This window comes from Podarcis vaucheri (assembly GCF_965113315.1).
Source record: "Podarcis vaucheri genome assembly, chromosome: 2".
NCBI lineage: Eukaryota > Metazoa > Chordata > Lepidosauria > Squamata > Lacertidae > Podarcis > Podarcis vaucheri.
The window spans coordinates 36014263-36038376 of NC_138760.1; the positions used below are offsets into that span (position 1 = coordinate 36014263).

At 46.2% G+C, this 24114-nt stretch overlaps 1 protein-coding gene across 1 annotated transcript in view; it reads left to right on the plus strand.

Moving 5' to 3' along the window:
* ASPSCR1 (ASPSCR1 tether for SLC2A4, UBX domain containing) overlaps positions 1 to 24114 on the plus strand; it is a 67441-nt gene that overhangs the window by 40670 nt on the left and 2657 nt on the right. The window contains exons 11-13 of the mRNA XM_082211086.1: positions 1294 to 1356; positions 1580 to 1632; positions 23756 to 23807. Coding sequence (XP_082067212.1) covers positions 1294 to 1356; positions 1580 to 1632; positions 23756 to 23807 — 168 coding nt within the window. The remainder of the gene's footprint in view (positions 1 to 1293; positions 1357 to 1579; positions 1633 to 23755; positions 23808 to 24114) is intronic.

Sequence of the window (24114 nt, forward strand, 5' to 3'; positions counted from 1 at the left end):
CAGGCAGAACATACCAGATAGGAGGTGTTACACAGTGCTGTATAGATAGCTGGCTGGTTTATCTGCTGTAAACACTTCAACACTACCATTGTTGCCTATACCTTTTGAGGGAAGTGATTTGAATATTGAAGGAGGGGCGGAGAAGGCAGATAGGACCGTGTTTGTGTTGCGCGTTCTTTTGTGTCAGATGGTAATGGTGGTTGCTCGTGAGTAATCAGTCAGGACTCCGACCTGTCTTTTACAGGTTTTACTTTGGTACAAAACTATTTACAGTGCAGAACCACAAGTTCATGTCTGTCTCAATCGCTAGCAGAATCTGGGAGTGGTCGTTTCCGGGTCCTCCCCCAACATAATAGCTTAGTCACCCCCAGTCTTTTCCTTCCTTCTTTGCGTTTTACACCTCTGCACAGGGTGGGCGATGGAAGAAGCGTGCTTCCCTCCTGGCTGGCTTGACCAGGAGCGGTGCTGAGGCTCCCAGCAGCATCCTCTGGTCCCTTCCCCTCTTTCCCACTGGAGGTGTGGCTTTCCCCACCACAGGAAGAGGAACTGCTTCGCAAGATTTTCGGAGGTTCCCTGTAACCCAACTGCCCCTCTGCTTCCCTTCCCTGTTCCAATGGCAGTCCCCTGACATTTTGCTTTGTGTTGAATCTGGGTTTTTGCTCCATTTAGAAGCAGCCATGTTCCTTGCTACGCCATCTATCTTTCAGTCTAGCAGAGCCTGGAAAAATCGTTTGTGAGGGTCTCCAATAGCAAAACTGAAACCACTTCATTTATTCCTTTCAGGGAAGCAAACCCTTTTGAATTGCTCACTAGGGGCAGAGCGGGTTTGTGCAGGCAGTTACTATAAGATGGAAGATTTGTAAGGAAAGTTTCTTCATTTATTCCTGGGCAGAAGAATTGGAACATACTGTTGAGACTTTGCATTGGGGAAACCAAGCCAGATCTTGATTAGGATGCTAATTTTTTCCCCATCATTGAAGGATGCTGAAGTCTCAGTGTTGGGGTGTTCATAGTGTGGGGAGGAGACTTCCAGCTATAGAGACAGAATGTGCAGTGATGAAGCTTAAAAGCATAGACAGATGTTACAATTCCTTTTGGTGAACCTAAAATAGGTGCTGACCAATCAAGACATCTCTCTTGCTTTGTCCTCTCCATGTGTCTTTAAAGCAGTGACTACATTGGTTTTCTTTTCTAAGCACTGCAGCAAAGGAGATGTGGTCAGTGCTGTAAAGAGAATGCTGCTCACAATATATCCTTTGATCCACACACCCATTTTAATGCTTTATTTGACAGTTGGTGCTCTGAGGAACTTTGTGAAAAGCCAGCTTGCAGATCCAGAGATGTCGTTCTATCTATGTAAGTTCAGATTTATGTTTTATAACTTTTTAATGTCAGTTCTCCAGGCCTACTGTCACCATCTAGGTCTTTTAATTTTAATTGCCACAGCTAGTGAGCTATGACTGCACCTCTGTCTCTCTCCTCCTCCCTATTCCCTCTCATTCCCCAACCATTTGCTAAATGAGAGTTATATATTTTTCTTGTTCTCTTTTCCTAATGAGAACTTTGTGTTTTACTTTAGTTACTACACCTCCCAGATGCGTCTTGAATGATGACAGTTTGACCCTCTTTCAGGTAATGGCTGTATGCCTCTTCCTGTTTACTTTGCTTTTCTTATCACAAAAATGCCCTCTACTCTGGTTTTGCTTTTAAGAGCCTGAATAATTGCCTCCTGTGGGTCTCTATTAAGCCAAAGGTAGGTGAAAATCTGCAGTTGGAGTCTAAAGTGCTTCCCTTTGCTTGTGCACCTGGCATGTTACAAGGGCTTCCCATTGTTGAGCATAAGTGCTTCTGGCAAGGCCATTTTTGCCGTGAGTGAAGCAAATAAGCCCCACTGGGTGGAATTCAACTGAGTTGTTACATGTACAGAATAAGGTCAGCTTGCACAATGGGACTTCCCTCCCTTATATTCATATCCCCTAAATCTACTCTGAAGGGTTGGGGGAACCCACAGAACAGGTTTGGGGGGGCATGGAAGGGAGGGGAAGTCTTGTTGCACAAATGGACTTCACCCCCCACACATACCCTACTTAGCACTACATTGAATTCCGCCCACTGTGCTTACTGGGGCTTTCTCTGGAGTTAGTATGCATATAAGCGCAGCTTAAAATTAAATGATTTAGCATAGAAGCCGGCCAGCTGAAATAAAAGGAGAAGGGAGAAGGGGCTACACATGCTCACAGTGTTCACTAGTGTTCTTGTGGGAAGATTCCAAAAGGCCATTGCATCCAAAATTGAAACTTTTCTCATTGTCTCGTAACACTGACCATACGGAGCACTTTGATTGCAGAAGCTGGGAGGTGATGCTGATGAATTGGGCTGTTTCCTTCCAGCTATACAAGTTTAAGGATTCGTGACAGGGGGTTTCCCCCTCCCTGACTGTTATGTGTACCTCCTGATAGACGTGGGAATTGTTGTGGTATTGCGATCACCATGCTCCGAATTTTTGGGTAACTGGAAATGTTGCTTATATGAACTGAATTCCTGGAGGCTTTTCCAAATTGGACAACATTGTTGTTGTTTAGTCGTGTCTGACTCTTCGTGACCCCATGGACCAGAGCATCGTTGGAAAGGGGAATGTGAGCTCCCCATAATGCCTGCATCCCAGGTGTGTGCATCTTAAGGAAAGGCTGTGACTCAATGGTAGGCATGTGGTTTGCATGCAAAAGATTCTGGGTTCAATCCCCAGGCAGAGCTGGGAAAGACCGCCGTCAGCTATGCTGGAGAGCCCTGCCGGTCAGTGTAGACAATATTGAGCTAGGTGGGGCAGTGGTCTTGAAGGCAACTCCCTGTGTTCCCATGTCTCTGTGACCTGGATCTTGACTCTTGATACCAGTCACTTCTTTCTGTTCATGCAGTGCAAGAAGCTTGTGTTAATTATCAATGTTGAGGATCACTGGAGCGACCTTCCTCCACTTCCCCCTTCTAGGGGAGGTAATTTTGCAAGTTCTCTGAAGTTCCTCCCTCTTACGGGTCTGTGCAACCCTGTTCTGTTTTGCCCCTGCCCCCCTTTCTTTTGATCTCCTTGCCTCCGGGCCCCAGATGAGAGCGCGCACTTGCCAAGCGAACAGTCTGTCTCTGTTTTGGAAGGCCTGAAAATGTGTGCTCTTGATTTTTAGGAAGGCTTACTGTGACGGAGATGAAGAACTCCTTGCACAAAAGGCTTTTTGCCTGAACCTAGCTGCGGAGCTCTGGTTTGTTTTGCTAAATGCCGAGTGGAACTGAAAGGGCCTAGCCAACAAACCTCACCGACTGTAGCTTTCCTGCCCAAAGAAAAGCGAGGCACGACCAAAACTGTCACTCGCAGGGTATGATATACCAAGGGTCATTTGGAGGTTGACAGGTCACACAGAGTGTAACAGGAATCGGTTTGCGTAGTGTATGTCAGAGCCTCTCAGGCGGCATATTGAATTAGGAAAGGATTAGAGCTCTTCTGAAGTTGTTTATAATGGAGCTTTCCAAATTCCATGACTTCCTGGCCAGGCCATGTGGACGAGACACCAGTGCAGCTGCTGTCAGAGCACTGAATGCGTAAAGAGCCAATACCGATGGCTACCTACGTTCAAGCTCAAGACCTGTCCCCTTTCTGACACACAGTGCCTCACAACTCCTTGCCAAGAAGCTTAAGTTACCCCCCAAAACATGTCTGTCTCTGTATGGTTTACTAATAGTGTTTTGTTTGTTGCCACAATGCTTACATTGGCCTCGGCCTCCTTGACCCCTGGGAATGTGTCGGGCCTGCGCACTTTTACAGCATGGGTGTGCTTTTATTGTTCATGGCTGGTGACTCCATAGCCCAGGCATGATGTAGCGGTTAGTTGTGTTTTCTGCCGTCTTGAGGCCCCTTCGGCATGCTTAATCAAAGTGTGCACAAAGTACATTTTAACTTTCATGAGATACTTCTGTAAATCCCTTTCCAATGCCAGTAGCACTATACTCTGCCTGCATTTAACAGATCGGGGAGGGAGGGTATCTGTGCAACTGTTGGCCTCCTTTTAAAGGCCAGATGTGGCTAGATGTGTTCTCCAGAAGGGGGGGCACTTAGCCTTTAGAGTTTGTTTGTTTTTTAAGTGTTAATGAAAAAAAATCATCAAATGGTGGGGCGTTGCTGTGGGGGAAGTAGTACTCTTGGGTTTCGCTTATTTTGTTTCATTTCTGCCTAGTTTTCCACTCTGTAAAGAAACAAAAACAAAAACAAACTTGTGTGTTCCAGCCCTGGAATTTATAGAGCAGGTACATGCATAACCTCCATATTATTTTTTTTTTTTAAAAAGATGGAAAATATTTACAAAACTGAACTGAGGTGGAAGAGGTGTTTTGCCCGTGACTAGTTACGTCACCAAAATATCAAGCAGGTTCCTGTAACACTTGTGGAAGCATATTCCACACAGCAGTGATCACACCGTCTGAAGGAAGTAGTCATATTTTCTGAGGTACGCTTTATTTGTCCAAAGAAGCATGCAACTAGTTCCGCGAGCCCAACGAAGCTCCAGAGTTGTTTTTCTCAAACTGCAAGCATCCCCCTGTCCCACCACCACAGTTCCCTGGGTGCTATGCGCCAAGCTGCTTTCAAAACTGACAGGGATTTTAAATTCAGATGTTCGAAGGAAAAACCTTAAGAATTCAAAGAGGTTAGCAGAAACCTCTTGTCTGAGCTTGAAGCAGCTCTTTGGATTCTTGGCCAACAGAAGTTTGACCTTGGATTGTGGGCAGAGACATAATGTCTGTGCACAGCAAATGAGAAGCAAACACATATTTATCGTACAGTGGTGCAGAATGACCCTGAGAGCCATTTAGCACCTGAGCCTGGCCTCTGCTCGGATGTGCTTGCAGCCCTTCAATGCTGGAACAGAAAGCTCTGTGCCTTTTCTTTCTGAGTCACAATGTCATCTTGGTGGGGAGCAGCCAGTTCAGTGCCTTTTCTTCTTCTCTCCCCCCCTTCAAAGCCACTGAAATATTTTAATTAATAGCAGAAGTGCCAGTGGAAAGGTCCCTTGTGCCTTTGAACTGGGCGACTTTCCCACTCATTGGGAAAGCAGCTCCTCCCATCTTCCCTTGTTTTGTGCCATCTTGCCCACAGCTGCCACCCAACACGATCTCCGATTCCCACACACTTGTTGTGGTCGGAAGATAGGAAAATAAGAGAAGTTTTCTGTGGAGTTCTGAGAAGTCTTAGGAGGGAAAGGTCACACTGGGAGTCTGATTAAACTAGTGATTAAAACCTGTATCTGGAAACGGAAGTTTCTCTATACGTTTTGGCCCTCTTTAGCCCAGCCTAAAGGCCAAACCAGACCTGTAAAGCAATTGTAACTTGACCTATCCCATTTTAATCAATGTGGGGTATAAAACCTTTGTCCTCTTGAGAAAATTATCAAATTAAAAAGTAACACGGGGGGAGGGAGCACACACAGAGACATGGAGTTGCAGGGGAGTCACTCCTCATTGTAATGTTACTACTCATCTCTGGGTCTTACATACAATGCACTGGCTGCGATTGAGTTTTGTGTGTGTCAGGCTCTTCTAGGTATCTTGAACGCGCAGGAGTACTCATCTCACCCAAACTCCCAAGTTGGCTTTGTCCTTGAACTTTGCTTTCCAACATAGATTTTTGCATCTCCACCACCGCATATCTGCATACTTTTTGGCTTTTAACTTCCTCTTTACCTCAGATGCTTTTCTTCACCGCTCTTTTTTGTGCATTTTCTGAATATATTAACCAACAGCTGCAAGGGAAGGTTTAGTACCTTCTCACTCCTTGATCCAGCTATGGCAGTTTTCTGGTCTATATACCCAATTTTGACTATGACTTTTTAGCATTCTAATATGCAGTTTTATTGTTACACATAAAGTAGGGTTTTTGTGTTTTGGGTAAGCAGGCAGGAGGTTCGAATGATACTACAAGCATGATCCCAGACAAATAGATATAGGATTAGAGTCCTAACCCCATTTACCTGAGAGTAATCTTCACTGAATTCAATGGGACTTACTTCTTAGGTTAGTATTACTACCTTAAACTCCCTAGCGAAGTGGTTTCCTTGATATTGCCACCTATAAGATCTCTGAGCAAATATTCCTGTTTTCATAAAGAGAGTTAGCAAAAGGTTAATGGAGAGAAGTTCAGACAATAATTGCTGCAGCGACCATATAAGGACATCTGAAAATAATTCAACACAGATAGAATATCACAAACATTATTACTGTCAAAAATGGTCTTGTTCATAGTGATCTCCCTTTGATGGTCCGTTTAAAGTCTCTGCTATCCGAACACTTCATTCACAATCTGGAGTCGGTCTCCAGTTCCTGAGAGACTAAAGCATCCACGACAAATGGATTACCAAGGGAGTCCATCCCACTGTCGTACAACTTTTACCTTCAGAAAGTTAATCCTGATTATGATTAGTTTGCAGTTTTGTTGTTGTTGTTGTTTAGTCGTTTAGTCGTGTCCGACTTTCGTGACCCCATGGACCAGAGCACGCCAGGCACTCCTGTCTTCCACTGCCTCCCGCAGTTTGGTCAAATTCATGCTGGTAGCTTCGAGAACACAATCCAACCATCTCGTCCTCTGTCGTCCCCTTCTCCTTGTGCCCTCCATCTTTCCCAACATCAGGGTATTTTCCAGGGAGTCTTCTCTTCTCATGAGGTGGCCAAAGTATTGGAGCCTCAGCTTCAGCATCTGTCCTTCCAGGGAGCACTCAGGGCTGATTTCCTTCAGAATGGAGAGGTTTGATCTTCTTGCAGTCCATGGGACTCTCAAGAGTCTCCTCCAGCACCATAATTCAAAAGCATCAATTCTTCAGCGATCAGCCTTCTTTATGCTCCAGCTCTCACTTCCATACATCACTACCGGGAAAACCATGGCTTTAACTATACGGACCTTTGTTGGCAAGGTGATGTCTCTGCTTTTTTGCAGTTTTACACACACACAAACACACACACACACACACACACACACACACACATTGTCTATCAGCTTTGTGACCCTTTTTTCAATATTGCCCTCTTTCACAATAATGAGTTTTGGACTGAATGCATTTCGATGTTCTCTAGAGTAGCTGCACAGCTTTCCTAGGTTGCTCACCATTTATTTTCAGCTGCTTCACAGTTCAGAAGTGCTTCAGTGAAGCATTTTCATTCATCCATTCCAGAATGCCTTGCATCAGCTTCCTCCTCTACTGGTGGCCCCTGACACCTTTTCCAGCACCTGTTCTGTGAAGCCTCTTGCAGATGACAAGCTCAGTCTGTTTCAGCAGCCCCTGCAATCTAGCTGGCTCTCTACATTCCCATTGCCCTCAGATGACTAAGGCAGCCACAATTAATTTTATCTGCTAGAGAACATCAATTGCTCTCTAAGAGATGCGAGTTGAGGGTTGGCAGCATAATGTGTGAGCATCTGTGGGGGTTCTCCGCCTCGTGCCCATGCAGAGTCTGTTAGTTCCAAATCTTCAAACCTAGTTTCAGGTCAGCCCTCAAAAGTATTCAAGCTTTTCAGCTGCAAAAGAAGTTGGAGGTCAGGGAGCTGGCCAGGATGTTTTAATAAACCTTCCTTTCTATGTTTTTTTTTTTTAAGTATTTTGGAAATCTTCATTTCCAAAACAACAGGAATGCTTCTGTTCAAAACTTCGCTTTTCTTGGAAATTTCTGTACCAAATGTGACTGTTAGAAAAAGCCGGGAGAATGTGAAAGCAGCCCAGGCTAGACAGCTTGAACATAAATGATGGCGGCCACTCTTCAGAATTAAGTGATTTTAATAGATAGCTTTTGAGGTTCCGGATTTTTTCTTCCCAAACCTCCAAATTTTTAAGGAGAGTGGTGAATAGCAGTGAATTTAATCATGTATCCAGTGCTCTGGTATCACTGGTGTTTGCACAGAAAGCTCTGTAGTTTTCAGCACTATTCAGTTTTGTCACTTCTCCTGGTTGCTAGGTAGGTAAGTCCTAGTATATAGAATTAAAGGTAAAGGTAAAGGGACCCCTGACCATTAGGTCCAGTCGTGACCAACTCTGGGATTGCGGCGCTCATCTCGCTTTATTGGCCGAGGGAGCCGGCGTACAGCTTCCGGGTCATGTGGCCAGCATGACTAAGCTGCTTCTGACGAACCAGAGCAGCGCACAGAAACGCCGTTTACCTTCCTGCCAGAGCAGTACCTATTAATCTACTTGCACTTTGATGTGCTTTCGAACAGCTAGGTTGGCAGGAGCAGGGACCGAGCAACGGGAGCTCACCCCGTCACGGGGATTCGAATCGCCAACCTTCTGATTGGCAAGTCCTAGGCTCTGTGGTTTAACCCACAGCGCCACCCACCTCTCAGTATATAGAATTATCGGAGGTTTAATATGATTTACAGGGAAGTGATAGTAGGTATGAGTTGGGCAGGTTCATGGGTAGTAGTAACCTGTGTAAATGAGACCTGGATAAAGACCACCTTACCTCCAAATCTGAGTGCGGTGGGAGTATATCAGCAGGGTGTTTAATTAGATTAATGAATCTGTTTCAACAACAAATGGCTGGACCTGTGTCCCTGAGTGCTGCAGAGCCCAAACAGTGTGAAGTTAGTGGCCACACAGTCCTTGAGCAGAGTTAATGGCAGGTTTCTGGCTCATGTTTCATTCAAGTACAAGGGTGGGCGGTTGGTCTTTTCTGGTCCCAGTAGGTTCTCCTAATGTGTGCGATCAACATACAGAAAGGAGCGGAATGACCAACAAGAAATATCCTAGCCTGCCGATGCAAAGTAGAGCAATCTGCTGATGGATGTACTTGTAAAGGACTCCTGCCTACAAGCAGATCCACTCCTAAGCACCCTAGTCTTCCCTTTTCAAGTAGTTGTCTGGAATGTTTACCCTCCAGTAGAGTTACTCATGAATAAGAACTCTGCATAGTTGTGAGTAAACACAACCTATGAAAACACTGACAAACCTGTGTGTGGACACAGCCAAAGTACTGCAAATTGCAGTGCTTTAACTGCAAATGCCCATGTTGTCTAGAGTATTAGGACTGCACCCAAATTCTCCTTAAAAGGTGAGTAAGCCCCACTCAGGATGACTGCACCGGCTGATCCTAGGGTGTTCCCTAGGAAAACATCCGATGCACATACAATGCAGCCCAGCATTTTGCAGTACAGCTTAGAAATGAACGTGTGCACTGTTCAGGTGCATCAAAACACGAGCAGACAAGCAACTTACTCCTTATTCTCTTCCTTTTCTTGAGGTGGGGGAGATTGAAATCATATTGCTATAACTTCCTAGGTTGCCTCTCCCTTTTCTGAGTTTAGATTGGCTGATTCTAGATGACATTTTGCTCCCTCTCACCAGTATAAACATGCATTCATCCATTCATTCTTTTCCCCTTTTTGCCTTGAGTCAGTGTATGCTCCATGCTGTAATGGCTTCTGCTTGGATAGCCTTTCTCTGCCACCGGAGATCTGAAAGCTTGGCAGAGGCTGAAGGGGGCTTTCTTTTCTGGAGAGAAATGGGTGCGGAAGCTGCTCCAGCTTTCATGTCCCTGGCAACTCTGTTATTGTTGGATGCCCTTTTTATAGGCTGCTGGTCCTAATCGGGCTGTTTTGCCTAAGCCCCTGTGTTCCTGGGAAGGAGGGGTGTGTGTGTGTGTGTGTGTGTGTGTGTGTGTGTGTGTTATTGGACCTGTCTCAGCACTAGCGTGAGGGGCAGTGCTGAGGTGGGGAACCCTGCTGTTTGCCTTCTCCAGCATTATTTGCTGAGCGGCAAACTCATGGGCACAGGAGTGGATATGTATTGTGCAGACTCCTGCTTTTGAGTCTGCATGTGACTAATGTGGGAACTGGAACAGAGACTTCTCTTATTTTTGTAAAAAAATAAACTATGTTGGTTTTGTGTACACATGGAGATGGAAGCGAAACGCAAAGAAACACCAACCTTGTTCAGTGGGATGCTCTTAATAGTTTCCGTATTTAATATAGACGAAACCACTCTATAATACTTGAAATAGTCTTCTAAGAGACTTGTAAATTAATTTAACATGGATTAACTGACAAAAAGAAGCTAATTAGACTCATGGAAACGCCAGACAAAGGCCTGCTGGAACAAGTGGGTTATAGCTAGTATGATGAATCTTCAGAAAAAGTCTGCCCTGGGCTTGAATCATCAGATCTCTGTGCTCTTGAGATCTCTGCAGTTTCATGCTGTGTTGCCAGGACATGAGAAGAGGCTAGACCAGGAGTGGAGAACTTCTGGCCCTTGCAACTCCCATCAGCACAAGCCAGCATAGTCAAAGATTATGGGAGTTGTAATTCAATAACAAGGGGCTGCAGGTGCCAACATCCTTGGACTAGACTCTAGAGCATCCAGCCTTAACTTACAGTGGAGAGAAGAAGGACTGTCTCAGTCGATATTACAGTGCAGAAAACCAGGCCAGGCATCGGGCTCGGGAGACCCGTACATACACGGTCACTGTCGTTTCAACAACAGAATATATTGTTTGGAGGCTGGTCCTGAGAATCCTAGCTTTTGCTGCAGACCCTCATGGTTGTAGTGGAGAAAAACTAAACTACAGAAAAGCAGGGAAGGTCTGGAAAGGATTCCAGTGGCTGATGTGGCAGGTATGAGAGTGAAACATCCTCATTTTCCCCAAGTTGGAGAAGGCTGCTTTAAATGCCATTTAATAGTGTGTGGTTCAATGTAGCCTAGATTTGCCACTGTTCCATGAACTCGTTTCTACCTCATGCGGCCGCACTAAAGTCTTGCCAGCAAAAGTAACAACCTTGCAAAAGGGTGCTGACAAGCTTTGGTTGCATTTGTCTGAGCAAAGGAGGTTCGTCTTGATTCCGGGGATGACTTCTGAAAGTTATTGCATGATATTTCTTTTATGCTGAGGACAGAGAGATCAGAAAGTGAGTGGTCCAGCCAGGACATCTACATCATTCTTTCAGACTCTTGGAAACTGATAAGGCCTGTAGTTCCAGCTATGAACCACTCCATAGCTATTTGTGACCTCCTGAGAGAACTCAAAATGCTTAATGTTAACAGCACCTTCTTACTATTTTTGTGTGAGAACATCCAAAGGGAGCAATCCCAATTGCATCCAAAGTGACAAGTAGGGGAATAACTACACCGGCACATTTTCATAGCATCTCCTCTCTCTGAATTCGGTCCAGTTGGCACCAGTTTTGGTGCATAGCCCAATCACCTTGTATGAATTCCGAGGAGAAGAAAAGTCTTACGTTCTCTTTCTGCCAAACTCAGCAAGGAAGTTGCTGGGGAGGCGGGGGATGAAACAAGTCAAGTGGGAAGGACAGGGTGCAAGGGAGTGGGTAGCAGAGATGGGATGTAGAGCAGTGTTTCCCAACCTTTTTTGGGCAAAGGCACACTTGTTTGATGAAAAAAATCTCAAGGCACACCACCATTACAGCCCCGTGACGTCAGCGCGCAGCGTCGCGCCGGGAGGGACGCACGAAAGTGTAAGTTTCAAATTTTTTCCCTCCCCTCCTGTGTAAAGGGGAATGCACTCTGCTAAGTAAAGGCACTTGCCACAGGGCCACGCAGCCAAGGGGTCTAACTCTGCAGGGAAAAGCTTCCTGTCTTTTCTCTGCCCCCTCCCCACCGGAAAGGGATGGTGGCTGCAGGCTCTGCCCCCCCTTAACATCTGCAAAATGATTAAGGCTGATACATTGTGTTACAGGATTTTATCTGGTAACTTCCCTGAGCTGTCAAGTTGAAAGGGTACATTCAGGCATATTTGCAACATTTAACAACTTTAAAGATGTGCCCCCCCCCTGTAATTTCCATAACAGTTGGAAGGTCAAAAATATAACCTCCTATGACAACTCCTGCAACCCATGAGCTTTCAGACAAAGATCATGCATGGACAAATGTAAAGATCTTTGGAAAGTATTGATCGAAACCACAGTAACAAACGAATCAATGTATCTTCAAGGGAAAGAATAAGTAGATCCATTTGCATATATAGCTCTGTAGGCTTAATTATATTCCATTGCTATTTTGTTATTGCTCTTTTCCTCTGCTTCTATTTATTTTTAATGCATGTAACCTTTTTATTCCCCCTCCCCCCCGCCAATTTAACTCCTTGTAATACTCTCAATAAAATATAAAGAAACAAGAAAGGAGATTCCCACAAAACATTAGAAAGGCGTTTCTGGTGGTGAGAGCAGTCAGACAGGGGAAGGGGCTTTTAGGGAGAGGTCGGGGGGGCATCTGCCAGGGATGCTTTAGCTGTGAGTCCTGAATTGCTGGGGGTTGGACTGGATGACCTTTGGGTTCCTTCCACCTCTATGATTCCATGACCTTTAAGGGAAGTCACCTCCATCTTCCTCTCAGAGCAGATGCCCACAAGCCCTGGGCGGGAAGAGCCAGAGAGAGAGAGAGAGAGAGAGAGAGAGAGAGAGAGAGGAGGAGGAGGACATTCCTAAGAACCGGCAGCTCAGCTCTCGCCTCCCTCCAGGAACCAGAAAAGCCAGTTTAGGGCTCAGATCTTTCCCACAGGCCTTTCTGAGTTCTTCTCCGGGGACACCCCAGGATGGCCAGAGCGTCACAAGAACCGCACCAGACATTCACCAGACCCCAAATCTTTCCCCCTTCCTGGCCTGAGAGGCTGCAAATTCTACCTGCCTTCCCCCCTCCAATTGATCAACACACAGAGATGCAGGTGGCCAGGGACCCACCAGTGCACACCTGAGCCTGCAAGGGGCAGCCAAGCCCCCTTCACCGCCTGCCCCCCCCCGCCAGCCCCCTCTCCCCTCCTCCCTAGGCGGCAGCTCCGCCATGATCACAAACGGCGGCGGCAGCAGCAGCCGCGCGCGGCCGGGGCTCCCCTCGCCGGCCGCGGGAGCCAAGGCGCGCGACGAGGGAGCCAAGGTGCGCGATAATTTTCTTAAATTATGCCAGCGGCGCCCGGCAGAGCAGCCCTCTCGGCCACGGCAGCCCGGCTCTCCCAGCCCCCGGGGGCCGCCCTCCTCCCTCGCGCACCCGCAGCGTTCCCGCCCGGAGAGGCGGCGGCAGCAGCAGCAGCAGCCGCGCGCGGCCCGGGCTCCCCTCGCCGGCCGCGGGAGCCAAGGCGCCCGGCAGAGCAGCCCTCTTGGCCACGGCAGCCCGGCTCTCCCAGCCCCCGGGGGCCGCCCTCCTCCCTCGCGCACCCGCAGCGTTCCCGCCCGGAGAGGCGGCGGCGGCGGCAGCAGCCGCGCGCGGCCCAGGCTCCCCTCGCCGGCCGCGGGAGCCAAGATGCGCGACGAGGGAGCCAAGGCACGCGATAATTTTTTTATTGGGGGGGGCGCCTATGAATGAGAGGCGGGCGCTGTGGACGGAAGCGCTGCCCGCCGAGCTCGCAGGCAGCCAGGCAGGCAGACGGCGAGAGCTCCGCGCTGGGCGGCCTCTCCTCGCCGCCGCCGCCCCGTCTCTCGCCGCCTGACTCGCCCGCCTCCGTCCCACGGAACACAAGGCAACGTTCGACGGCACACTACTGTGCCGCGGAACACCGGTTGGGAAACACTGATGTAGAGAACCCTGCAGTGCTACAGAAACGAGGGTGCTATGGAGTGCAAAGGCAGGGAAAGGAACACAGAATACTGCCTTATACAGAGTCAGACTATTGCAGTAGGTCTCTGAGATTTCAGACAGTCTTTCTCAGCCCTACCTGGAGATACCAGGGATTGAAACTGGAACTTTTCACATGGAAAGTATGTGCTGTTCCCTTTCCCATACTGGTTAGCAGTGGCTGCACATAGACCTAAAGCGGGAGAGAAAGCGAGCTGTAAGATGGAGAGGGATGCAAGGAGATTTCTGGAGGGGGAAAACAGAAAAAGGAAATAGCAGATACGAGTACGGACCAGTGGCACTTCAGACAGAGAAAAGGAGGCCTAACAGGGATGCAGAGAGCCAGGAACATGCTGTGGGCCATGCAGAGAAAAGAGGCATTAACAAGACATTGTTTTTAAAAAGAGAACACTGAGCAGTAAAATAAAATTAATTGGAATAAAATGTTGTTCCTTTGCAAGCCTAACAGAGTAGCCCTGCTAAGTTAATACAACTATAAAAGTGTCTCTTAGTATTTGAGTTGTGCACCCTTGAAACGGACCGATCAATAATACATGCTTTCAGCTTTGCAATCAGCAGTCATTGAGTAAGAACAGTCACTTACTTTTTTTCTAACCGAGATTTTGCTACCTTTCCAATTATCCTGATGTGTTCTGTCCTCAAAGCTTGTGTATCAAGTTGCTATAATAAGTCTTAACATTTTGTCTGCTTTTTTCTGTTCAGACCTTTGGGACCAATACAGTCGTTGCTATCTAACAAGCTTTCTTGTCTGAAGATGCAACAAGCTATTCCAGGAATCCCATTATTTGAAACACAGGCAGTGATAAGGGTCACCGGACCCTGAGTCCTTTCTGATTTCTGATACCGTTTGTTTCTAGAAAGTCTTGGGGTGTTGAGTTCCTCCTCTACCCCCACCCCGGGAAGGCTTGGCTCACTGTGATGGGCTGAAAGAATATGGATGCCTTAGATGGTTACCCTAGCAGGGGCCTCTGTGAACAAGTGCTGGAATTACAAGGCTATGACTGATGCTTATTTTCCTTACAAGGTTGAAAAGGCATCTAGAGATACTATTGTTAAACCCGATAGCCACCAGAAAGGGGAAGAGACTTCAACTGTGGGATCAAAGCCAGGAAAACAAATGTTGTCAACTTGTCTGCTTTAAGAGAAAAGGGGTTGCATCTGAAGAGAGCGTCCTGCAATGTGTGCCTATTTACTGGAGGGCGAATGTGCAGACTGGCAGCAACATGGAGTTTTTGGAACCCATAAAGACTTCAAGGCATTGCTTTGATATTTTGTTATTGCTGTTTGTGCTGGCTGTATTATCCCCATGTCCCATGAATTATTTTAAAGTGTTCTCGAGGGCAGAACTGATCAACTGCAGGCTTCTCTGCTGAGTACTCCAGCCAAGGGGTCCCTGAAGCTCCAGCTGTGTGTGTGCTTTTTCTTTGCTAGTTGGACTTTCCCCCTCCCCACTCTACCCCAAGGAACACACACTGGCATGACTCAGTCCTGGGGCTTAGGAAAGGCCAGTTCACAGATCTCTGCTTGTGCTGGGAAGCAGTGGAGAGAGGTAAGCATCCCGGAGTCTGGGAAAGGCAGCAGACAACTGTGGTCCCATCTTCAAAGGAGCTGAAGAGGCCCCACATGCTTCCATCTAAATATTTATTCCCCCCCTCCAATGTATCTTAACATTTCTCCAAGTGTTGAATCAAGCTATTCTTGGCTTTGTCAACAAGAGGAAAAATACAAACGAGCTGAGGATCTTTTCTCATTGCTGTTCTACTTTCATATTCTTTGGTGCGGTTTTGGTTGCGCTCACATCTTTGAGTCAGTGAATCTGATGCTGGCAAAGCCTATGCAGGTTGAGAATCTTCCAGTAGACTTAGATACAGGTAGGTAGCCGTGTTGGTCTGCTGTAGTCGAAACAAAATTTAAAAAAATCCTTCCAGTAGCACCTTAGGGACCAACTAAGTTTGCTATTGGTATGAGCTTTCATGTGCATTCACACTTCTTCAGATACACACAGACTTGTTATACAGGGACAAACTTGGCAATTGAGTTTCCTGCCACACAAGGTACCTTTTGAAGACTGAACCTTCATTTCTGTACTTCAGGTGAAATGGGACACCATGGTTTCCCATTGTGTCTGGACAAAGCCTGTGTAACCAATGAGAGAGCAAAAACAGCAAGTACAGTGAATATTGCACCTTTCCAGTTTGTATGTCAAGTTTTAGCCTGTTTACTGTCCCTCTGTGTTGCTCTTAGCAGAGAATATATGCCACTAAACATGTCAGTTTCTGGTATGATTGTCTGTCCTGGGTGGTCCCATGTGCCCAAACAGCACCAGATATGTTCAGTACTAATATTGTTAGTACTCTGTGGTCAGAACTTGCTGTACTTTGGGCTTGGGAGTATCTTAAGTAGACTGTCTCCACTTACTTTAAAGGTAAAGGTACCCCTGCCCGTACGGGCCAGTCGTGTCCGACTCTAGGGTTGTGTGCTCATCACACTTAAGAGGCCGGCAGCCAGCGCTGTCCGGAGACACTTCTGGGTCACGTGGCCAGCGTGACGAAGCTGCTCTGGCGAGCCAGCACCAGCACAGCACACAGAAACGCCGTTTACCTTCCCGCTATAAAGCGGTACCTATTTATCTACTTGCACTTAGGGGTGCTTTCGAACTGCTAGGTGGGCAGGAGCTGGGACCGAAAAACGGGAGCTTACCCCGCCGCGGGGATTCGAACTGCCGACCATACGATCGGCAAGTCCTAGGCACTGAGGTTTTACCCACAGCGCCACCCGCGTCCCTTCCACTTACTTTACCCTTGTGTAAAAATTCCCTTTTCAGACCATATCTCATAGAAAGTAAAAGACTTAAGCCTCTGTTTTCTGGCTGCCTCACATTCACTCTGTTTGATCATAGTCTCCTCTGCTTTGGAAAGCTTTTTTCTTGGGTATTAAATGAGACAAGGCCATTTAGGCAACGTCCCTTTGACTGTGGTGGTTCTCATGTTTGTTTCCTTTCCGGAGATGCTCTTTGCTGCTTGTCAGGGAAGCTTTTGATCTGCTAGCTTCCCCATTGAATTTTCCAAGTGCTGATTTCTGTGTATCTTGAAGGAGTGTGTGTGTGTGTGTGTGTGTGTGTGTGTGTGTTTGGGGGATGGTGTTGTGAGGTATTTCATGCTGGTAGCTTGGATTTCTGCATTCATGTGCATGTCCCCTTTGAAGCCCTCATTTATTTATTAATCTTTAAACATCAAACTAACAGTGGACCTGTGGCACTCTAATCATTTCAGCTCATGTAACGGAAAGAATGCTTCCTCTTTTGGCAGCTGCAAGTCCCTGTCCCCTGTCTCCAACTCCCCACCCGCCCCTCCAAACAAAAAGGGGGGGGGAAGAAAAGAAAAGAAGAAGACAACAGCCTCTTCCTGATCTCAAGGTCTCTGAACAAACTTGGCAAACTAAGTAGCAGTGCGGTGAATTGCATCCTTTTGCAGCAGCCTTTTGTTGTAGGAGTGTGTGTGTGTGTCCCTCAGTTGTTAGGTAGGAAGATTTATAAAAGAAAGGCTGCTGAAATATTGGAGGGTGTGTGTGGGTGTGTGCAGCCTTTCCACTATAATGTATATACTGTAATGTAAAGATCCAGGGAGAAATATGTTGCTTCAAGTAATTGCCTCTGTTTAACACTCTGACAAAGATCATTGTGACCAATGTGCTTATAGCACTGTGTTCAAGGCTTCTCCAGCATGTCATGGGCTCCCCAGTTGCCCCCCACACCCCCAGCTGCACTTTTTCAGTGGCTTCTCATTTGAATCTATGACGTGCGACTTCAGGTGCCCGTTTCGGTTGTTGCTCACCTGATACTCACCTCACTCCAGTTCATCTAGCATTAGAGTCTATGTAGCAAAGTTTGGACCGCTCAGAACTCGCTAAAAGTGCCAAATGATTGGTCTTATTTTTACCCCCACTTAATATAGGCAGTAAGGCTCTTGAAATAGGGGCCTTTCTAAATTAGAACGGTGGGGGAGAATAATGTGGTGTGTACTCCAGGACTGGGGAGGAAACTTCCAATGCCTTAAAACTTTGAACACTATTTTATTTCCCTTTAAAAAGAAGGCAGCTCATAAACTTATTATGTTGGAGGCCTCTTTCTTTTGTGACTGAGAAGTGAGAAGGCTCAGGCTGCTGATACCATCAAACAAGAGAGTGTTTCTGAGCTGTGAGATTCTACTTTGCACATGCAGTCCTGATTGATTTATATTAACTCTAGAAATACTTTTCTAGTTTCTGGGGTAGCTAGTGTCTGGCTTGGGTTTTGTCAGTTTTTTTATCCACAAGTTTCTTTTTTTAGACTTGAGATGCCATAAAGAAACAAGACTCTCATCTTTTGATTTCATAGCTTATGAGTGTTTCTCGCTCTCTGGGGCGGGATTCAGCATCACACTAAGGTAATTTGGCTTGCTAGATGAATCAGTCCCCCATTTCTTCCACCTGCATTTTGTTTGGGGGTTCTTTTGAGTAATTATGCATAGAATTACACTGTCAACCACAGTTTCTCAAACTTTGATATCTGGCAAATAGTTCTCCTGCAGCCCCTTCACCCCACATTAAAATGGGAGGCATTGTACTTCAGCATTCTGCAGAACACTGTAGGAGCACCTTTCATTGCAAGATAGCCCAGAACAAGCATGGCGAAACTTGGCCCTTCAGCTGTTTTGGGACTACATTTCCCATCATCCCTGACCACTGGTCCTGTTAGTCTCCCAAAACAGCTGGAGGGCTAAGTTTGGCCATGCCTGGCCCAGACAATATTGCTTCCCATTATCCCTCCCCTTAGCCTTGTGTCAGTCAGGGCCTAGGATTCAGACCATGCTTTCTGGGCAGTGGTGAGCTTTCTGGGATTGCCCTGCATCTGTCAGCTCAGAAAGCGGGCGGTGGGGGTGCTGCTTCTGCTTGGGCCTTCCCGCTCCAAGAGGCATCAGAGTGTGGTGAATGTGTGTAACACAGTAGCTAACCTTTTCAAGGCATTCTTGAGCTCTCTTGCAGCACACTCTACTTTAACAGCAATTGGCGAAGACCTCTTGAGCTCTTCATAAGAGGAGAAAATGTGTATTGGCATGTTTAACTTTTAAAAAAGGTAAAGGACCCCTGGACGGTTAAGTCCAGTCAAAGGCGACTATGGGGTTGCAGCGCTCATCTTGCTTTCAGGCCAAGGGAGCCAGCGTTTGTCCACAGACAGCTTTCCGGGTCATGTGGCCAGCATGACTAAACCGCTTCTGGTGCAACGGAACACCATGACAGAAACCAGAGAGCACGGAAATGCCATTTACCTTCCTGCTGCAGAGGTCCCTATTTATCTACTTGCACTGGCATGTTTTCGAACTGCTAGGTTGGCAGGAGTTGGGACAGAGCGACAGGAGCTCACCCCATCGTGCAGATTCGAATCGCTGACCTCCCGATCGCCAAGCCCAAGAGTCTCAGTGGTTTAGACCACAGCGCCACCCACTTTACGTTTACTTTGAGCTAGCTTAAATGAACTGTCTAGTCACCTAAATCCTGTATTTCATGCAGAGATGTCTGTGTTAACATTTTAACATGCTGACTAATTCCATGTCCTGTTTGTAAGCTTTCTGAAACATCTGGCTAGCTGCTGTTGGATATAGAAGTAGATGGACCCCCAGTCTGATCTCGCAAGGCACTTCCTAAGTTCTTTTGTTGTTAATGTGTTGATACCTCCAGGCCAAAGCTGAGATGATGTGATAGCACAGATCTGTCACAGTCTCCCCTTTTAACCAAGACTATCAATATCAGCTTTTAAGAGCATTCAATTTTGCATCTTTTCACGTGTGCCTCTATTTTTACCAACTTAATTTGGTAAGCTGCTTGCATTTGTGTACGAAGACAGATGAATGCTGTGAAAGGACCCTGCAATATTCCACTAAATTACAAATAGTCGTATATGTTTATATAAAGCTTGGCAGGTTCTTCTGAGAAAGAATGGTACAAATGAGATTGGACTCCACTCTGCTGGACTACCCTTGGCTCGAGTCTCAAATAACACAAGTTCCTGTATTAGGCACCATCTGTTCTTTCTAAAATCTAGCTTTTGGAAGGCCTGATGCTACTCGCCCTCTAACTTGGGTTTTGATTCTGGAGTCTTCTACTCTTTCATGCGTTCCAGAGGCTTTTTCGGCCGTTAATCGAAAATATAACCAAAATGAGAATGTGATCTTCAGAAGAGCTGGTGAATTCCTGATCCTAATGTGTTATCCCGGAAAAAGAGGAAGGAGCAGGGCCAATCACTCAAAAGCCAAAGGTATCCATAGCCCAGAGGCAGCATTGAGTGACTCATTCCTTGGAAGTAGTTGCTGCCAGCAGCAAAATCGGAAGTGGCCTCTAGTCTTCTGTTTTCATTTAATATTCTGTCCCATGGCAGAAAAATGAAAATGGCATGGAGATGCCATCAGATGGTGTTATCCCATAGCAGTGAACTGATAGGAACGTGCAAGAGTTCAGTGGCAAGGTGGATTTAGAGAAGGGAAGCAGAGGTGGAATGAAGTTGTTTTCTCTGTAAATCTTTTTAATGTGTTCAAAAGCTACCCTGAAAGTCCGTGGTGATCATTTTGCTGATTTTTGTGCATTGCAGGCAAAAGGATTTAATTGGTCCTATTGAGAGAATCTACTTTTCCTTTCCTTCACCCATGGAATGTGTTGAGTCTTTGGGATTCCCATGTAATTTATACAACAGACAGAGGAAAGCAGGCAAATGAGCCTTAAAAGTAAAGGAGGGAGCTGTGGAGAAGCCCCTTTGAGGGGAGGTTTTTATTGGCCAAACTCTAGGAAGGGAAAAAGGTGGGCAAGGGATGCAGAGCTGGGAGGGGGAGAGGAAAAACCGAGTCTGGAGGAGGTGGCTGAATGTTGTGTGCTCACGAGCTGCTGTCCCATTCCTTTAAGTCTCTTCCAATTAAAAGAGCTTTGGACTGATGTCTTGCCAGTGGTGGGAATTGGTTGGGAGAGGAGGAGCCCAGAAGTTAAAGCGGGACTTATTTGTCAACCTCTGAGTAAAAATAGGGTAGCGGCTCTTATCGGGGCATGCTGTGTGTGTGTGTGTGTGTGTGTGTGTGTGTGTGTGTGTGTGTGTGTTGCAGCATTTGTGCCTCGTGTGTCTCTCATTCTTGAACTGTGTTCCTCTGCGCTCTGTCTCTCCCTTCTTTCTTTGTGCCTCACTCACAGGCCCTGCCATGAATTTTCTCTGACCCCTTGGGGCCATTCCCACATGAAGCTTTGATGTGTGTGCCCAGAGCTTGATTGACAAGGAAGTTTTAGTGGCAGCAACTGGAGAATCGAAGAGAAAAGGGCAGGGCTTTGAACTAAAGGGCTTTGAGCTCCGAGATGCTGTGCTTAGTTATCTCCTTCAGAATGTTAATTATTCATCATGATAATTGGGCAGGAGAGGGGAAAAAGAGAGGGGAGGTTATTAAAAAATTCCAACACTAACACGCTACAAAAACCTCATTTTCCAACGTTGTGACTGGCGTGAAAAGGATAGTGTGTATGTGAAGAGGTTTGGGGAGGGGGGCCTTTTTTTTTCTTTTTCTTTTTTAATCCATTCCCTAAATAGTAGGATCCCTTCAGATGAAGGCAGCGGGGACATCAAAGCTTTTGTAAGAGTTTTCTTGGGGGTTTCTTAACTGTGTCTGGTACTTTTTAATTAAAAAGTTTATGGAGAGCCGTCTTTGTGACTGGCTTCTGGTGGAGCTGGCAACCCTGGGTCCCGCTGCTTGAGAAAGAAAATGTTTTTAAGGGGCCTAATAAATATTGTTTCCTACTGCTAGGATGTCAGGTTGGCACTGTGAAAGACCTCGTCGCTAGAAAGGAGGTGAACCCTGGTGTTGAGGAGGGCAGGGAGTGCGGGCTTTTCCTGGGAGCTAGACGTTGTCGGCCACTTTGAGTGCCCATGCCCACATCCGCCCCTCAGGTGCTCATTCCAAGTCTATGGCGAATGGGTCAGGAAGAGACATTCTGCGGTCACTGTTATGCAGGCTTATCCTTAGTATCCTGACATTGTTTCACACCAGTCGCTTCAAATAATGGAAACAACGTGGTTTCTGTGGCAAGTGAATATAGACCATCCTGTCCTCTTTCATTCCAGTACAGTGGTACCTCTGATTACGTACTTAATTCGTTCCGGAGGTCCGTTCTTAACCTGAAACTGTTCTTAACCTGAAGCACCACTTTAGCTAATGGGGCCTCCCGCTGCTGCCGCGCCGCCGGAGCACGATTTCTGTTCTCATCCTGAAGCAAAGTTCTTAACCTGAAGCACTATTTCTGGGTTAGCGGAGTCTGTAACCTGAAGCGTATGTAACCTGAAGTGTATGTAACCCGAGGTACCACTGTACATAGCTTTTGGACCCAAATCAGAGGTTCTCCATCAAGAACACTGATAATGGAATGATGCGTTTGGTGGGAAGCATAAGATTTCCAGACTTACGATGCTGGGAATTTTTGCCTCAGTGTGCATCTCACCTTTGTAGGTATTTACATGGAACAGGATTTGCCATGTTGTTGCTCCTTTAGTTTGGAAAGATCCTTGTGGAGCTTGAGTTCTCACCATCCTGAATAACTTAAGAACGCTCAGGTATATTCCATCCAGACCCAGTGAGCTAAGTTTCTAATTTGTCAGTAAGTCCTAGAATGTCATCATCTTCCCCCCTTCATGACTTAGTTCTTCAGATGCCCTCGTTTCCAGGAAAGTGGTTTATTAGCAGATATCCAGTGTTATTATTTTTTGCAGATGCAAAAAACTCATCCAGCTGTGCTCCAATCTCCCTGTCTTCCTTTTAGCATCCTTTCTCTCCTTTGTCATCTAATGGTCCAACTGCCTCCATGTCCTGCTTCTGACATACTTAAATTTTGTATTGTTTAATACTTTCAGAACATGTTCCTCACTCCCTCTCCCCACCCCACAAGCATTGCTAGGCACTTAAAAGACTTGGGGTACATGCCCATGATACCCACTTGTCCTAATTTATATTTATAGATGCCTCTGGGTGTGAATTAAGATGGTGGGTACCTCTAGAGCAAGGGCTGGCAGGTGGATCTCAGAAGCACTGCGCTTTGCAAGGCATCCAGCTGCCCTCTAAGCAAACAAATGTTACCTTTCAACTTCCTTTTAAATATAGATACATAGATAGATGGTAGCTAAATCTTGTTCATTTGCTGTTGTCGTATATTCATATATATAGGATTCTTTTTTTAATTGCCCTGTATTATATATTGTTGGCTAACTTGGGTGCTTGATGTAGAAAGTCAAGATATTAAACTTAATTATTTATCCCCAAATCCCCATTATTTAAGTTTTCTCTTTTGAAAACAAATGTGACTGTGCTGGACATTCTGGGCAACTTTCCACTTACATATGTATTGAATTTAGCAGCACAGTCAGTTCATCAACACTTAACATCTTACACCAGACTTCTCCAATGTAGTGCCCTCCAGATGTTGTTGGACTCCCAACTCCCATCGGTTCCATCCAGCATGGCCAGCCATCGTAGTCCAAAACACTTGGCAAGCACCAGATTAGGAAAGGCTGGGTTACATTGTGATTGTCTACATATCTAAAGGGCTTTGTTGCCAGCATGGTGGCATTCTCAGTATTCTTGAAAGGCAGTGAGTGACCTGGCACTGAGTGGTAAGCCATCATTTGTTTAAAAGTCTACAAGTTAACCACAAGTTGTCCCGCGCACAATTAAGCCAATGATTACTTGGTTTTCCAAAGTTTGGTTTGTTGCTTCTCCTGCTTCTCTTGCCTTGTGCCTTTACAGTTTGGTAAGCATCATCTAGGATGGGGTGGTCAAACAAATCCAGGAAGGATCCTGGGAGTAATGCCAGGTCACTGTTAGAACAAACCAAGGTTCAAACCATTGCTGCAACAAACCAAGTAAGTAAACCATTGTGAAGTTGTTGGGCAGGGTTCACACATAACATTAAGTCAGTTTAGTAAACCATGGTTTAGTGTTATGTATGAAACCAGCCATGTTGTGACAAGCAAGATTTCCCCCCTTTTAAGTTTCAAGGAAACAGTACTGTTCTGTGCATGCATGTTCCCAAGGCTGAGAGGAGAGGCATTTCTGGCCCTGGCTGTGTTTCTTCTAACCCTGGATATTTTCTCTTGTTAATAGGCTAACCTCTTCCCTGCTGCCATTGTACATTTTGGATCTGAGATGCAGAAAGGTGAGTCACTTATCTTGTTCCTCTCCATAAGAAACTCTGCATAGTTATTACATGAGCATCTAGATGAACTGTGTCCATGGTTTCAGCTATGGTGGCTGAACTCTGATTAATGTGTTGGGCATAAATAAGTGGATATTTATAGCTCGGGGCTCTTAGAGGTTCATGAAACCTTTTCGTTTGATACAAATTAAATGATAACCCAGTATGGAAATGATTATAAGGGAAGTGCCCACTCTGGTTTAAGGTGAAATGAACTGAATCTTAGTGCCATTCATTGTTTGCTGTAGAAATTTTGGGTCACAGGTGC